The sequence below is a fragment of the Gossypium hirsutum genome, chromosome A08, assembly GCF_007990345.1.
Source record: "Gossypium hirsutum isolate 1008001.06 chromosome A08, Gossypium_hirsutum_v2.1, whole genome shotgun sequence".
Classification (NCBI taxonomy): Eukaryota; Viridiplantae; Streptophyta; class Magnoliopsida; order Malvales; family Malvaceae; genus Gossypium; species Gossypium hirsutum.
In genome coordinates, this window is record NC_053431.1 from 32,344,292 (window position 1) to 32,360,264 (window position 15,973).

General features: G+C 35.5%; 1 protein-coding gene across 1 annotated transcript; it reads left to right on the forward strand.

The window, feature by feature from the left end:
- Nucleotides 1-13,310: 13,310 nt before the first annotated feature.
- Nucleotides 13,311-14,822, forward strand: LOC107947147 (uncharacterized). Its single transcript, XM_016881749.1, has 3 exons — nucleotides 13,311-13,840; nucleotides 13,932-14,163; nucleotides 14,226-14,822. The coding sequence occupies exons 1-3, from the start codon at nucleotides 13,311-13,313 to the stop codon at nucleotides 14,820-14,822; spliced, it is 1,359 nt and encodes a 452-aa protein (XP_016737238.1).
- The last annotated feature ends 1,151 nt before the right edge of the window (nucleotides 14,823-15,973 follow it).

The window sequence follows — 15,973 nt, forward strand, 5'->3', positions numbered from 1 at the left end:
CTCCTATGGTCTTTTGAATAGTCACCTAATCAAGATTGAATATTCATTAAACACTTGAAACCTATCCACATTCTTATTCAACTAAAAACACCTTAATAAAATGAAAATGAACACACTTTAACAAATGCATTAAAATAGCAGCCAAAATAAATAACACACATATATAAACTAACTCAAACATATTTAACAACTAAAATGCTTAAATGCATGGTTTAATTAAGATATAAACTAAAAGATCAAATGAGTTACTTAATGTATGACTTTATTTATAATGAAAACTTTAACTATCATGGGAGTTACATAATGCATGTCATAATTTATGATGCAACCTTAACTAACATGAAAGTTTCATAAAGCATGCAATAATTAAATCATGAACTTCATTAACATATGAGTTATTAAATGCATGAAATAATTAAAACTCAAACTTTATTAACATGTGAGATACTTTAATGCATGACTAAATTAAATGCTACACACATAATCCAAGTGACTGCCTCGGACGTGTTGACATTCAAAGTGTGAATACTACAATAAAATATAAAATTATGAGGTAGTATCCCCAAGTATACGGGAATAGTTGTAATATAGTTTTATGACGGAGTGGGTGAGTACTCCGAGGATAATACCCAAGGGAGGCAAGTGCTAGATCAGTTCTAACCTAAGCACTAAAAGATCTAGTTTGAACTTTAGGTTTAGTTATAGTAAAAAGAATATAAAATAAAGGATTTTTGGGGGTTTTTATACTGATGAAAAAAAAGAACATAAAAAAATAAAATTCAAGAGATTAAAAGGGAAGAATAAATCAAATCTAATTATGGGTGATTAGCTCGCTTCAGTAGTCTCCATGAACTGTCACTTCAGGTTCCATGCCAATCAACTAGTCACTACCCTAATAGGATCTTTTGATCTTCCACTAACATAATGAGTCAGCAAGAACTACTTATCTTCTGACCTCACAATCTAGATTGGTTTGGGGTTAAGGTGTTCACAGATGGGCAATACCAATTTTGGGTTAATTCCCACCTTAATGATTTCTCGGGGTTGTCAAGCCTAAGGTTTGTTTTACATTCTCCCTTTCCCAAATAGGTAATTCATTGAGTAACCCTACAAAATAGTTAATAGATCATACCTCCACTCATTAATCTCCCATAGAAGGATTAGTTCCTCATGGTGTTCATAAACAATATATAATTGATGTAAATAGAAAGCAAGCTAATTAAATCGAGAATATAGAGTAAATGAAAGAGCCTGATTGTATTGATATTAAGTGTAAATCCACAGAGTTGAATGATTCCACAATTTAGATCTCTTGAAAGAAAACAACGAACAAATAAACTAAACTATAGAACCATAAGAAAGAAAACAAAACTAAATATAAAGGAAAAAACTAGGTTAATTCCAAGGTGTCTATAACATATGCCAAAGGAGCCTATTTATTATAGCCTTTAGGTGGTCGTCGTCCTTAACCCTAGGTTAGATGACGTTCTAGAGCTTTAAGTTCCACTATGTAGACCAAAACGCCCCTAATTTGTGTTTAATTTCCATCCCAGAGTTGATGTCGTGACACACCAGGACATGTGTCGCAACATAGCAACCAGTATGCTCCTCTATAGCCATTTTTAGGGGTATGTCGCGACACCCTTAGTCTGTGTCACAACATTGAAGGTAGACTTGAATTTTCTTCATTATTCTCTCTATGTTGCGACATCAATCCTTTCGTATTGTGACATAGTGTCTAGTATCATCCTAAAATGCCTTCTAATGTTCTCCTGCAGACTCACAAAGTACGTTAGCTCTCCCTTAGGCTTCATTCGGCCGTTAGGGTTAATAAAATATTCAAATTGTACATTTTACTGAATGTAAGTAAAACTAAAGAAACTTAACTAAAATGTAATGAAAGTGCTTGTATTCAAGCTCTTTAAGTGTGAAAACTAGTTTAATCTATTACACCAAATTTTGACAGATCAAACTCCCCCACACATAAGTCATTGCTTCTCCTTAAGTAACATAAACAAAGATGACAAATAAACATGATGATCCTTGAGCAAGTATGATACAAGTATTGAGTTTAGAATATATGACTTAGGCATTTAATATTTACTAACAACTTCAACATGATGAATAGCTGACTTATGACCTTTGACTTCAAATAGCTAAGTTCAATATGTTACAAAATATACAAGTATTAAGGGTCTCTCCTATAGGAATCCATCAACAAATTATATAAGCACTTCGATTACCCGAGCGGAATACAAATAATTATTTATGCACATGTCTAGTGTGATGTTCTTTCATGTATAAAGATATTTAGGTCACATAGGACTTTTTAGCTTGCAATGTTCTGAAGCTTAGGACAGGTATGGGATTCAAAAATAGTAAGCATCAAAAGGGTTACAAACACAAAAATAGTTTGGCATATCATATTGATCCCTATTCTTCCCCCTTAGTGACCTTTTCCCACTCATTGCCTTATTTCTCCTTCTCTCACCTTCTATAACACCCCAAAATTAGGCCTTGAAGTTTTGAGGGTATTTTATGAATTTTAGCTTATATGTGCTTGAAATCATAAGGTTGGTAGTCGATAATGTTTTCGATAATGGCTATTACGAAATTAAGTCAGTTTCTAAAAAAGAGTTTTAAATACCTCTAATTTTTAAAATAGGATTGATTTGTAAAAGAGTCAAAACTAAACATTTTTATGAAGCGATTTACCTGTAATTTTAAAATCAACCTAAAAAGCCTTCTTTCTCCAAATTCTTCATGATAAAACTCCCCACAAAAGATCTTGTCGTTCCCTTTGTTTTCTCTTTCTATTTTATTCTATTTTGATTTCCAAATCCTAATTACTCTTGATTTCCAACATTCTTCGAACCATAAATCTCCATTGAAACCAAGAAAAACACCCAAAAACCTCATTAATTTCATCATCTTCTTCAAGAGTGGGTTTTCTTGGATTTGCATAAAAGCTCATATTTCATTATCGAAGCTAACCATTCATCCTTCCAATAGTTTTAAATGATATCTAGTCTCTTAAACTAATTTGTTAGCCCTTAAAACATATGTTTTAAATAAAAGCCGAAAAGTTGGTTGTTGATGGTGAATTTCAAGATTATGGATAAAAATGTGGTTTCAAGTGTTTTTCAATTGTTTTAACATGATTGGAAGGTTTCTAATGTTAATTTGAAGTTCCGTTAAGAATTTCTTGATTTTTAATGAATTTTTGTCATAATGGCCAAAACTTGTCGAAAAATGTTGATACCTTGAAATATGTAGTTTTGTGTAGTTTAAATGTTGGAAATTAGTCATAGATGAATATCTAGATGAACAAAATTTGTTTTGTGCAAAAATATTAAGTATAGGTCGAAATTCGAATTTAAAGTTTTTATGTTGAAGGTTTTGGTTAAAAGAGAACATAGCTTAGGCTATTGCTTTTGACTGCTTAAGGTGAGTTAATGACTAATTATTGATTTTATTTTTTTGTGGTTTGTCTTGTTGAAGTGTTAGAGTTAATAGGACCTTTAATGAGTAGAGACAAAGGCAAAGAAAAGCTTGTCTGAGCTTTCTCCTTTCGGCGAAAGCATATTTTGGTGACCGTTTTAAAATCACTGCTTGCAGATGATTCATTATGTAATTCAGAATTTAGAGGTAGCCTAAACCTCTACTCTAAATTACTAGAGTAAATGCTCTCACACCTATGATTAAATGTGATATATGTGTACTTGTGCAATTGTGAAAATATGAACACATATGAGATGCTATGACATGTCCCGTAAGCTTGTGATGACTGTTGTGAAAGAGAATATGTGGGCATGTTTTCATACCATGTGATGGTGATTATGATGTGCCAACGATGTGAATATGTAAGGAATATGTGCAAAAAATAGGTAAGTAAATATGTGGTAATAATGTAGATACTTTGGCCTTGTGATCTTATGAGACCCTTGGATATAGTTGGCAAGCCATAGGATTGTGAGTACTCACCTTTGTGATGTGATTATGGGACATTGAGGCCCAGGGAAAGATTTCAAAGAGATAAGGAAATGTGAGTTAAGCTTCACCGGGATATGTGTGTTTGGTGTGTTAGAGAGTGTTAGCTATATGCTTCACTTATGGGACATGTTCGATTCTATGAGTCATTTTGGTGTATTGAAGATCCGGGTATCCGATGTGTGGTGGTAGAGTCCACATTATGTTTCATAACATCAAGAGCCAAACTATCATATAAAATGTGACTAAATGTGATTAAATGTGTTTTATATGTATTATGATATATGCTTAAATAATCATGTGATTAATGTGATGAATGTGTAATAGTATAAATGGAAGATGATTAAATGTGTGAAATATGATATTGGAGTTAATTATGATATGAATATGTGACATGTATGCTAGTCAATGCATAATGACTTGTTTTCGTAGTGGTTATTCTGAGCATTCACTGAGCTTGTTAAGCTCACTCATTCCTTTTTAACCATTGCAGATAAGTAGTGTCGTGTGAACGGTGTGGTCTTGAGGGGTGACTCAAGCTAGAAACTTTAGTTTCTATTAGTAGGTGTTATTTTATTTATTTGTGTTTTGGGAATAAAAGGCAATGTAGTAGACTTTGCGTTGATTTTGCTATGATTTTTAATGGTTTTCATGTGTATTATACTTGGAAATTGTGGACTTGGAATATGATGTTGGGACTAATATCTGGGACATTTTGGTGTTAAATTTATGTGGTATTTGATGCATGATGTTTAGAACTAGTTTGGAATGATCTATGTGTTGATATATGCTGTGTTTTTAAGGTCTGGAATAGAGGTATTGATATTCGAGTTTTAAAAATGACACCTCTACAAATTTTAAAGTGCAGGAAGTTAGTTTCACTAGTTGGTATCAATATTTTGCCATGTGTATCGATTATTGGGGTAAAATTATCGATACTTTTTCAATGGTATCAATATTTTTTGAAAATCAGGTTTTTAAGACAAGAAACAGTAAGCTAATTTGGTGTCGATTTTCCAAGCAGTTTTGGGATATTTTGCTAAATGGTTCTAATGCATGTTTAGTACTTATTTTATTATTGTACAATGTATGTTAGCACACTTAAACCCTCTAGATTAAGTATGACTACAATTTGTATGAATTCTATAATAGTAAAGGAAATAAAAAGATGAATGCTTTAATAATGAGTCGACTTATATTGTATGTGATGTGAGACAGTGGTGTAGTAACTTGTTCTTGGGCTAGGCTACTGGGCCAAGTATAGGGTGTTACACCTTTCTTATCTCTGCATATAGGAAATCATAGCATGACATAATAACTATAGCTAGCCTATGATTTTTTTGTACATTAATGAACGAGTTTTTCTTTCTTTTATTACTTTGTGACTTTTCTCTTTCAATTTTTCTCACTCAATAATGCTTTTTGGCTTTTAAGTACTTTTTGTACTCGTATGGATTTTCTTTTTTGGAATTTTCTTCCTGTTTTGCGCTTTCAGGCTAACCTATAATTACCATATCACAGTAATTTTTCCCTTTTCACTCTATTTTTACAAGCTGCACCATGATGTATCTACTTAACCCTCAATATGTATGGCCAGACATCTATAGTCGTGAAGTACAAGACCAATGAACAAGGGCATGTACAAATTGACGTTTTCAGGCTCAGGGCTTGTAATATGGTTCATCAACAAGTGTCAACAGGCTCAAAATTTTATACTAAAGGTGAAATATAATTAGGATAGCTTTTTGGCTCTAGATGTGTTCCAGATAATGCCTTAGGTCATCCCTAAATATCTCAATATGCACAAATTTAATCAACCAAACAAATACAAATTCAAGTATTTATCATTCGTACTAATATGCTCATTTCCTTGTATTTTATATATCACTTGGTACAGTTGATTACTTAATACCTATTTATAGTGTAACATATAGAACTTAGTAGTCTAATAATAAAAAATTTAAAATCACCTATCATCATGCCAAATTTATTTATAAACACAAGCAACCTATGTACATGCTCCTAACCAATCATTTGTATTTTTACAAGCTCAAGCACACAAAAGACAAGAAAAAACAAATAAAAACAACAAATTTTCTATGGTACCCCCATACTTTAGTTTACACATTGTCTTCAATGTGTAGCCCATAAAAAGATAAGGAAAAAAGCTACCCGATTGATTATGGTGGCTAATGTTGGGTACTTTCTCCTTTGATCATGCGAAGCTCGATTTGTTTGTGTCTCTTCCATCTTTGGTTTTGTTCTTTTTTTTTAATGAAAGATTTAAACAAACTTCAAAAAAAAAGAATTTTTTATTTATCCCTATCCTAAAAATAGATTTGCATTACCATAAAATTCAGTACAATCCCTAAAATAAAAAATACACATAAAGAAATAAGCATTCAAGTTTCCCTAAATGTGTCTACTCCTAATCCTACTAGATACTCTTAAGTATTAGTCCTTAGCTTTTTAAAATTCCATTTTTTTTCTCCTTTCCTCTTTTTTTTTGTCTGTAGAAGAACAAATTGCTTGAATAAATCATCATCGAGTAATTTCCTTGGGGAATTCATGGCTTTATCCATCGGTTCCATGGGTACTTCTGCCTTTTTATATAATTTCATAATTAGATGTGGGAAAAATATTCCCTTTCCGAAATTTCTGGCACAATCAACCATGTTCTTATATATATTTAGGTTTCAATACATATTTGCTTCTTCTGAAGGATCCCATAAGTTATGATCGCTTGAATTAAACTACTCTCAGACATCTTTATTATAGGCTATATTCTTGAACATACGGATTTCATCCACATCTTGGCTTTTGGTGTCATCAACTCTTCATTGAACGCCTCAAGAATTATTGTTCCTATTCAATACATCCACATCTCTTTCCCTGTCATGAGGAATCTCAATACTTTCTCCATATCAATGTTTTTGAATTCCTTCAAATATGTTTTATAGAGATAATCACGATAATAATATGGTGCATCATAAATTTGGCAGATACTCATCTTAGTTACCAGAACATTAACCCCTCTGACCTTCATAAATGAGCGCATCTCGTAGAATGGTCTAGTTGCTTCCCTTTGTTTTAATGCTAGATAAAAGTCTTGCACCATAGGAATTATTAGGGGTTCTTCGGTTGGCAGGCAGAATTTTGTCTATTCCCTTTCAATTGTGTTCTCCCATATTCCTTTGTAATTCCTCATCAAAGGGTTAAATCCCTATTCTTGAATGAAAGTATACGGCTGTAATTATCATATATACTTATCCATGTCACCCTCTTGAAACTCAATAGTGAGGCTTGAAGTGCTTACACTGAAATTGGCTATTTGATGATTTGTTCTTATTACATAAGCAAATTACCCTTTGTTCTTGATAAACGAGAGTTGCTTGCAATTTTATCTTTGTTAATGATATCATAAGCTGTCCATTTGTCTTATTTATAGATCAAGAAGAATGCATAAATTATTCAAGAGTTATAATCTAGTTCTACTAAGTAAGCAGCTAAAGAACAAGAATCCTAATACAATTAAGTTACAAAAACGTCAATAGTTGAGTTAGTGATAAACCGTAAATTATACATATTTTTACACCATGTTTAATGCATTTTATGGATGATTTCTCATTAGAATTGGTGAATTCGATGCTCCTAATTCTTTAATTTCATGTTTTATACTTAGGAGAGCATAGGAGGGCGAAAGGAACGAGAAACGGGCCAAAAATAGAGAAAATGGGCCAAAGTACAAAATCAACACGGCTTGGACCTCCTCAAACGGGCAGACCACACGACCGTGTCAATCTGGCAGAATTGGAGCAAGACTCACACGGGTTTAACACACGCCCGTGCCATTCTATTAGGCTCAAACACGGCCTGAAGTAATCGTACACGGGCGTGTCATACGGGCGTGTCCTTACCGAGCCCAAGTTAAGTCCAATTCGGAAAAGGCCACTTTTGAGGGCTTCTAGGCATTCCAAAGCCTATAAATACACCCTATAAGAGGAGAAAAAGGGAGACGGAGAAGAGGGGGTAAGGAATTACTCAAAGGAAGCCGATTGATCCATCTCAGAAGCTAGATTCATCATCAAGACTGAAGATCTCTGCTCAATTTCCCTTCAGGAGTTTTGGGTTTTCTTTATGTTTTGTATTCTTTATTCTTTTGAGATGTTTTCTTATTTAGTTATGAACTAAAACCCCTAAATACCTAAGGGGAATGAAACCTAAGACGAATCTTGTTATTATTTTCTGAATCGTATGATAAATATTTAACTTGTTCTTAAATATATGTTCTTAATTCTTGTTTTGCTATCCCAGGATACTGATTCAAGGCATGCTCTTATTCAGAGGAGGAATAGACCCTGTCTAAGAGTACTTTTGTCATAATTAAGCGGAGTTGATTGCGCGCCTAGAAATAGGGTGATAAGATTTTGTTGGATTAGGGTGAAACCTAATAAGGGGATCCATAGATCGAGTTAATGCAACCCTAGAGTGTTAATTAGAGAAAAGTCTCGGTTATTCAATTTAGGGATTAGACATTATTAGTCTTGAATAGGGATAATAACATAACTTAGGGATCTCTACAGAACAAGTTGAATGAATAAATCGTCCGGTTCGGAGCCAGAATAACAAGTAAAGTCTAGGTGGATTTTTCCTTAGGTATTGTCTTCATTCAATCGATTTTCCCAAAAGCAATTCCCCAATTCTTTTCTCTGTGAGTTCTTAGTTTAGATAATTAGTTAATTAAAACAAAACCTCTTTATTCTTAGGCTAGATAATAAAAAGACAGTCATTACTAGTACTTTTAGTTCCTGTGGGTTCGACAATCCGGTCTGGCTAAAACTATACTACTGTTCGATAGGTACACTTGCCTACATCACGATAATAGTTAGTTCAAGAACGAGTAATTATAAATATTTAAAACCTATATAAAACCTCGCGATCAATTAGTTAAGAAAATAGGGTTACACAGTGGTGTCGCAAAATCCCTGGTGATGTAGCGACAGTGAGGGAATTTCTAAATTAGAATTTTATTCTTCATTGCAACATTTTGGAATGGTGTTGTAACATGATGGCCAAATTCCTCCATTTCTCATGAAATCACTAGTTGGGTTACCTTTTTCCTTATCTTCCCTCATGTTTGTTGGTTTTCCAATGATGTCTTGGAAATCTCAAAGGGTGTTACACTGCAAGTTTTGTTCTTCTACTACAGTATTAATAGTCCCTCCAAAATAATGTTTTACTCGTTGGCCATTAACAAAGAGGGTTTGACCCCCTTTTCAGATTAACTCTATTACCCCATGAGGGCTTACTTCTTGTATTGTATATGGACTTGTCCATCTTAATTTGAGCTTTCCAAGGAATAATTTTAACCTTGATTTGAATAATAGTACTTTTTGTCTCAACAAAAGTTCTCACTTCCTAATATTTGTGTCATGTCAAAGTTTATTCCTCTCATTGTACATCTTAGTATTTTTATATGCCATAAATCTGAACTCTTCCAATTCTTAGAGTTGGAATTATCTTTCTTTTTTAGCTAATTCTAGGTCTAGATTTAATTCTTTGATCACTCTATATGCCTTCCTCTCCAATTTGATTGGTAAGTGACAGTTCTTACCATAAACTAGTTTTTATAGGGACATGCCTAATGGAGTCTTATATGTTGTTTGGTAAGCCCACAATGCATCGCCTAGTTTGGTTGCCCAATCTTTTCAGCTTAGGTTTACTATTTTCTCTAAAATCTGCTTTCTTTCCCAATTAGATACTTCTACTTGCCTATTAGCCTATGGGTGATATGCCGTTTTTGTAACAACCCATTTTTGAGTCATGGGCTATGGAAAAATTCATGGCGATGGAGCATTCGAACAAAGAAGCGATGTACAGAGTGTTCAGGTCACTCTGGTATACAAAAGAAGAGGTGGACTTTGTTGCTTTAAAAAAAGGGACGATTATCGTTAAGTTTGGTTGCATGGAGGATCATGACCGCATCTTAAATTTGATGCCCTGGTTATTTGATAAGTGTCTATTCTCAATGGTGCCATTTGATAAGGGAAAGGACATAGAGTCCTATGAATTTGGACTGTCGCCTTTTTGGTTAAGAGTCTACAATATTCCCATAGAACTCATGGATCGTAAGATAGCTTTGGCTGTGGGAAAAGCTATTGGGGAACTAGTAGCAATTGACTGGAAGGACCGTAACGAAGGATAGACAGAATTTATGAGGCTAAAAGTTAAGATTAACATCTCTAAACCCTTAAGTAGAGTTGTGAAACTGGCCAGCAAAGACGGGAAAGAAATAGGGGTGTTAAAGTATGTGCGACTCCCAGATTGTTGCTACCTGTGTGGACTGATAAGACATACCATTCAAAAGTGCCAAAATAAGAGGGAGGGAGATTCGGTGGATGGTTTAAATCTCCAGTTTGGGGCTTGGATGAGGGTACCAATCGTGACCCTAAATTAAGACAAGGGTATGAGGAGGAACGAGGTTGAAATGGTGTCGATTACTGATCTTTCAAATGAAGTTAGGAAGGAAAGCCAAACAAATATAAAGGATGATAGTGGGCAACCTAATCGTCAGAAAAAGAGAAGCGTGTGGAAAAAGAGTCGATATCAAACTCGCTTGTGGAGAAAAGGAGCCATAAGTTGAATCGAGATAACATGGGATGTTTGAAGCAAAAGAGGAAGAGAATGATGGGTTGGAATGGCGAAAACCATGATGAAAGCCTCTTCAAATCAGCTAGAAGAAGATTAATGGAGAATGTTTCACCTTTAAAGGCAGTGGCTGGTGATCAGCCCCGCCAAGAACCATGAAAATCTTTTGCAGGAACTATCGTGGGGTTGGAAACCCTGCGACAGTTCGTGAGTTGAAGCAACTCCTTGTTGCAAATGTTCCTGATATTGTTTTCTTGTGTGAAACCAAAATTCACTCTAATGGTTTTGTCATATTCGATCTATGTGTAGAATGGAAGGTTGCATGGCGATTAACTCAGAGGGTAAGAGTGGTGGTCTTGCTTTGATGTGGAAAGAGGGTGTGAAGGTTGATGTGCAGAATTTCTCTAATCACCATATCGATTCCCTGGTCACTTTGGATGAGAATGAGGTGATTCGATTTACCGGGTTCTATGGTCAAGTAGACCTAAATTTAAGGAAGCAGTCGTGGGATATGTTAAGAAGGGTTAAAAGAACGGTTAAGGAAGGTTGGATTGTAGGGGTTATTTTAATGCTATTATTAACAATGAAAGCCGACAAAACCTATGGATGAGTTCAGAGATATCCTGGATGAGCTGGCTTTAGTTGATATTAAAACCAGCAACAGATGGTTTACGTGGTCTAATAACAGAGAGGGAGTCAACCTTGTTAAGGAGAGACTGGATAGGTTTCTTATTTCGGAGGATATGATTGAAAAGTTTCCTTTTATTACTACCCAAGTGGTGGACCAGTCAAAGTCGGGCCATGAGGCAATTTTGTTGAACACGATTGGTTGTAAGCCGAGGGAGAAAGGGTGTGACTACATATCTTGCTTCAAGTATGATGCTTGCTAGGCTAAGGAGAAGAAAGCTAAGGATATTATTACTCGTATTTGGGCTGACAAGAATAGTGATATTTTGAATAAGATGAATAATATCTGCAAGGAACATGGCCCCGTGACAGCATGAACATTACAAAAGAATGAAGTATAAGATTAACGGTCTGGAAAGGAAGATTGGTAAGATTATGAATGGGCCAAATAGTGAGAGGTTGTCGAACCTTTTGAAGGCTACTCGTGATCAGCTAGGTCATTTGTATGATGTGGAAGAGCAGTACTGGGTGCAAAGGGCTCGCAATCAATGGCTCAAAGAAGGCGATCTTAATACCCATTATTTTCACATGGGGGCTACAGGCCGTAAAAAGAAGAACAGCATTGATAAGCTTAAGGACATGCAAGAGGCATGGCATGAAGACAAGAATGAGATTTGTCACATTGTTTGGAACTATTTCCACGATCTTTTCAGTACCTCTATCACGTCGGATGTGGATATCGATCTGAGTTTTGTGCCGGATTGTATTATTGACGATATGAATAGCTTCCTAAATAGTGAGTTCACTGATGATGAGATTATAAGGGCTTTCAAGCAAATGGATCCTTAAAAAGCCCCAGGGATTGATCGGTTGTCCGGGAGCTTTTTCAAAGAGCATTGGTCGGTGGTGGGTAGTGATGTTTTAAGGATGTGCTGGGATATCTTAAAAGGCAAGAAGAATGTGGATTGCATCAATGATACCTTACTAGTCATGATTCCTAAGATTAAGAATCCCTGTGAGATGACACACTTTCGCCCGATAAGCTTGTGTAGGGTCATCTATAAGATCATCTCCAAAGTTTTGGCTAACCGGCTCAAAGTTGTGCTTCCCCAGTGTATTATCCAAAACCAAAGTGTTTTCGTCCCTGGCAGGATGATCCACGACAACGTCCTTGTGGTTCACGAGCTTATGCACTACCTTCGGAGTTCCAAGAATGGTCCTAACAAGGGTTGTGTGATCAAGCTCGATATGAGCAAAGCATATGACTCTTGAGAAAGTGATGATAAGAATGGGTTTTTTTAGAGTTTGGGTTAATAAAATCATGAATTGTGTTTGTACGGCTCAGTATAGAGACAAATGCAATATGAAGCTTACTAACATCATTATCCCCGAGAGAGGTCTTCGCCAAGGGGACCCCTTTTCCCCTTACTTATTTGTTTTTTGTATGGATGTCTTCTCTCGTATGTTGCTTAAAGCACAAGAGGACAAGAATATTAAGGGTATTTGTGCGAGTAGGGATGGCCTTAGAATTAACCATTTATTCTTTGCTGACGATGCTCTTTTGTTTGTCAGGAACCAACATGAGGAAGTCAAAGCTTTCAAAGAATCTTGGACAATTTCACAAGGATGTCGCGCCAAAGCATTAATCTGGACAAATCAATGGTGTGTTTTAGCCCTAACACCCTTGCGCCTCAACGTGCATTATCGGGGGACTTACTCAATATGAAAGTGATGGATAAACTGGATTGCTATCTTAGTCTTCCCATCACTGTTGTTAAAAAAAGATCGAGCAATTTTCAGAATAGCTTGGATCGTCTGGCGAGCAGAATAAACAATTGGTCGAAGTGTCTTTTGTTGAATGGTGGCAAGGAGATCTTCATTAAGTCGGTTATCCAAGCAATCCCTAATTATTCCTTTTCGATCTTTATGGCTCCAAAGGGGGTCCTTGAGGAGATCCAAACTATGATGAGTCAGGTTTAGTGGGGAGGTGAGAAGAAAAGGGGCTGAACATGCTGCCTTAGGATAGATTGTGTTACCCGAAAGGTATGGGTGGCCTTGGTATCAGGGAATTACGTCTGTTTAATGTTGCGTTGTTGGGTAGACAGGTGTGGCGCCTCATCAACTATAGGGATACACTGTGTTATAAGGTTTTAAGTGCGATGTACTTTTCGCAGGGTGATGTCTTTCAACCTAAAAGCATGGATAAGCCTTCATTCACATGGAAAAGTATTGCTAAGGCTGCTCAGGAGCTTTACGATGGTTTTGGTTGGACTGTTGGTAACGATAAAAGTATTAAAATATGGCACGATAATTGGGGTTTTGAAGGTCTTTCGGGTCAATCTATTTGTCTTGACAAAAGGTTGGTCAAAGAGGAATACGCGTGTGATTTGTTCAATGACAGCAAGAATGGATGGGACAAGAATAAGGTATTGGATATCTATGGTGGCTATATGGGGGACAAATTTACAATATCCCCATTCTTCATATTGGCCGCGAAGATCGACGTACTTGGTTCCATAACCCGTACGGTGTGTTTTCTTCTAAATCTGCTTATTCGTGGCTGCTGCTTAAACAGGTGGGGCTCGGTCCTCACAGGATTTTCTAGAGAATAGTTTGGAAGTTAAAAACCCTTCCGAAAATCTGTGTTTTTTTTGCTGGAGAATTAGCCATAATATCCTGCCTACGTACGACAAAATTTCCAGCTTCCGTAGTGGTTTTGATGATACTTGCCTGAGATGCGGCAAGGAAAGGGAAACCCTTATTCACGCAATGAAGGATTGTCTATTGGCTCATACCGTGCTTGAGTATGGAGGGCTTAATCATAAGTTTTTGGTTGGGAATTATTCCAACTGCATTGATTGGATTGAAGACACGAGGAGAGAGTTGGATTGCAAGGCAGTCTCTGACCTCATCACCATCCTTTGGAATATTTGGAACTGCAGAAAGAATAGGATTTTTAGGGGGTTGAGGAAGAAGCCAAAGTGACGTGGGAGAGAGCAGCTGCTTTGAGTAACAATTTTCGGATCTTCAACCTGCTGGTGGAACTAATGTTACCAAGGAAAGCAGAGGAGAAAGGCTGGCAGAAACTGACTCAAGGGGTGATAAAGATTAACTTTGATTCTTCTGTTCATGGGAATAGAGTGTATTACGGTCTGGTTTCTAGAGATTCTGAAGGCTTTGTTCATGGAGGGCGGGTGGGTGTTGTGGAGAAGGATATGAATGTTGAGTGGGCTGAACTGCTGGCCATGGAAGAATGCATAATAGATGTCTGGTCAAATAATTGGACGTGTTTAGGGTTGGAGTCTAATTGCTCTAGCCTTATGAACCGCTTCAATAAAAGGAAAACGGATTTGACTATGCTGGGCCATCGTTTGCGGGAGATCGAGAAGCAATTTCATTGTTTTAATTTTTTTAAATTCTGTTGGGCCCCTCGCTGTTGTAATAAAGTCGTTGACTCCCTTTGTAATTCGGCCAAAACATCTAATTGTACTAAGGATTTTAATATGGACTATCCGTCGGATGTCCAGAAGCTTGTTTTAAATGATGCTATTAATTAAAGTTGACCCTCGGGTCTTTTTATAAAAAAAACAGTGTTTCGAGACCACAAATCTGAGTTGAAATATTTATTTTATTATTATTTTAATGTCTACAGCGTGATAGTATGATTGTGTGAAAATTTTGTTAAGAAATTTTATTGTTTAAGTGTTTAATTTAATAAAAAGGACTAAATCTCGTAAAGTGTTAAAGTGGAGTTCTATTAGCCAAAGGTATCTAATAGCTATGGAATTTTAAATTAGAGGTCCTTACGTTGTAATTAAACCATGGTTAATATGAGTGGACAAAGATGGGCATGTATTAAGCAATTTTAATGTTTTATAACCAAGGTTAAAATAGTAAATTATTAAATAAACTAAGTAAAATATAGAAAAACAAATGAGTTATCTTCCTTAATGTGTTCATCCACTGAATTTTAAGCTAGGAAATCACCATTAAAATAGCTTAAAGGTTCGGCCAACTATCATTTATGCATGTAAGTGTGATTTCATCTAATTTTTAATGATTTCTATGTTTTTGAGATCGTTGCAGCTTAATCTAGTTAGCCCATGGACTAATTTGCAAAATTGTTAAAGGTTTAAGGTTTTGGCTTTGATGAATATAGGTGTATTTTGATGTTTGATCATAGAAAATATATGATTGTTGTTAAATAAACAACATTTATAAAGTGATTTTTGATAAAATTGCCAATTAGGGATTAAATTGTGAAATGTGTAAATTTTGTGGTTAAAAATAAATGAAAAATATTGGTTGCTATGTGTCTATATGCAATTCGGCTAACATGGGTAGGGACCTAATTGCATGAATTTGTGTTTTTATGAGATAATGACTAAATTGTAAAAATGTTGAAATATTAGGGGCAAAAGTGTAAAGTTGCCATAATATGCATTTTGGGTTAAATTGAATAGGATGATAATTAAATAAGCTAAATTTGATCACATATAGATCAAGAAAAGCGAAGTTTGGATTTAGATCGGGGAAAAAACAAAGTGTTGGACTAATCGACTCATTTCATCGTTTTTGCATTCGAGGTAAGTTTGTATGTTAATAAGCATTAATATAATTGTGTTTTAAATGCTTTATTATTGAATTATTTGCAAATACGACCTTACGGGTATGTTCGATGATGAATCGGCAAATGTGAAATCTCAGT

What these genes read in the sequence shown, in the direction of transcription:
- LOC107947147 (XM_016881749.1), top strand. Translation starts at nt 13,311, where the DNA reads ATGGGTGGCCTTGGTATCAGGGAATTACGTCTGTTTAATGTTGCGTTG. An exon ending in CGTGGCTGCTGCTTAAACAG is followed by an intron (nt 13,841 to 13,931) that starts GTGGGGCTCGGT and finishes CTGGAGAATTAG; the next exon opens with CCATAATATCCTGCCTACGT. An exon ending in GAGAGTTGGATTGCAAGGCA is followed by an intron (nt 14,164 to 14,225) that starts GTCTCTGACCTC and finishes TAGGATTTTTAG; the next exon opens with GGGGTTGAGGAAGAAGCCAA.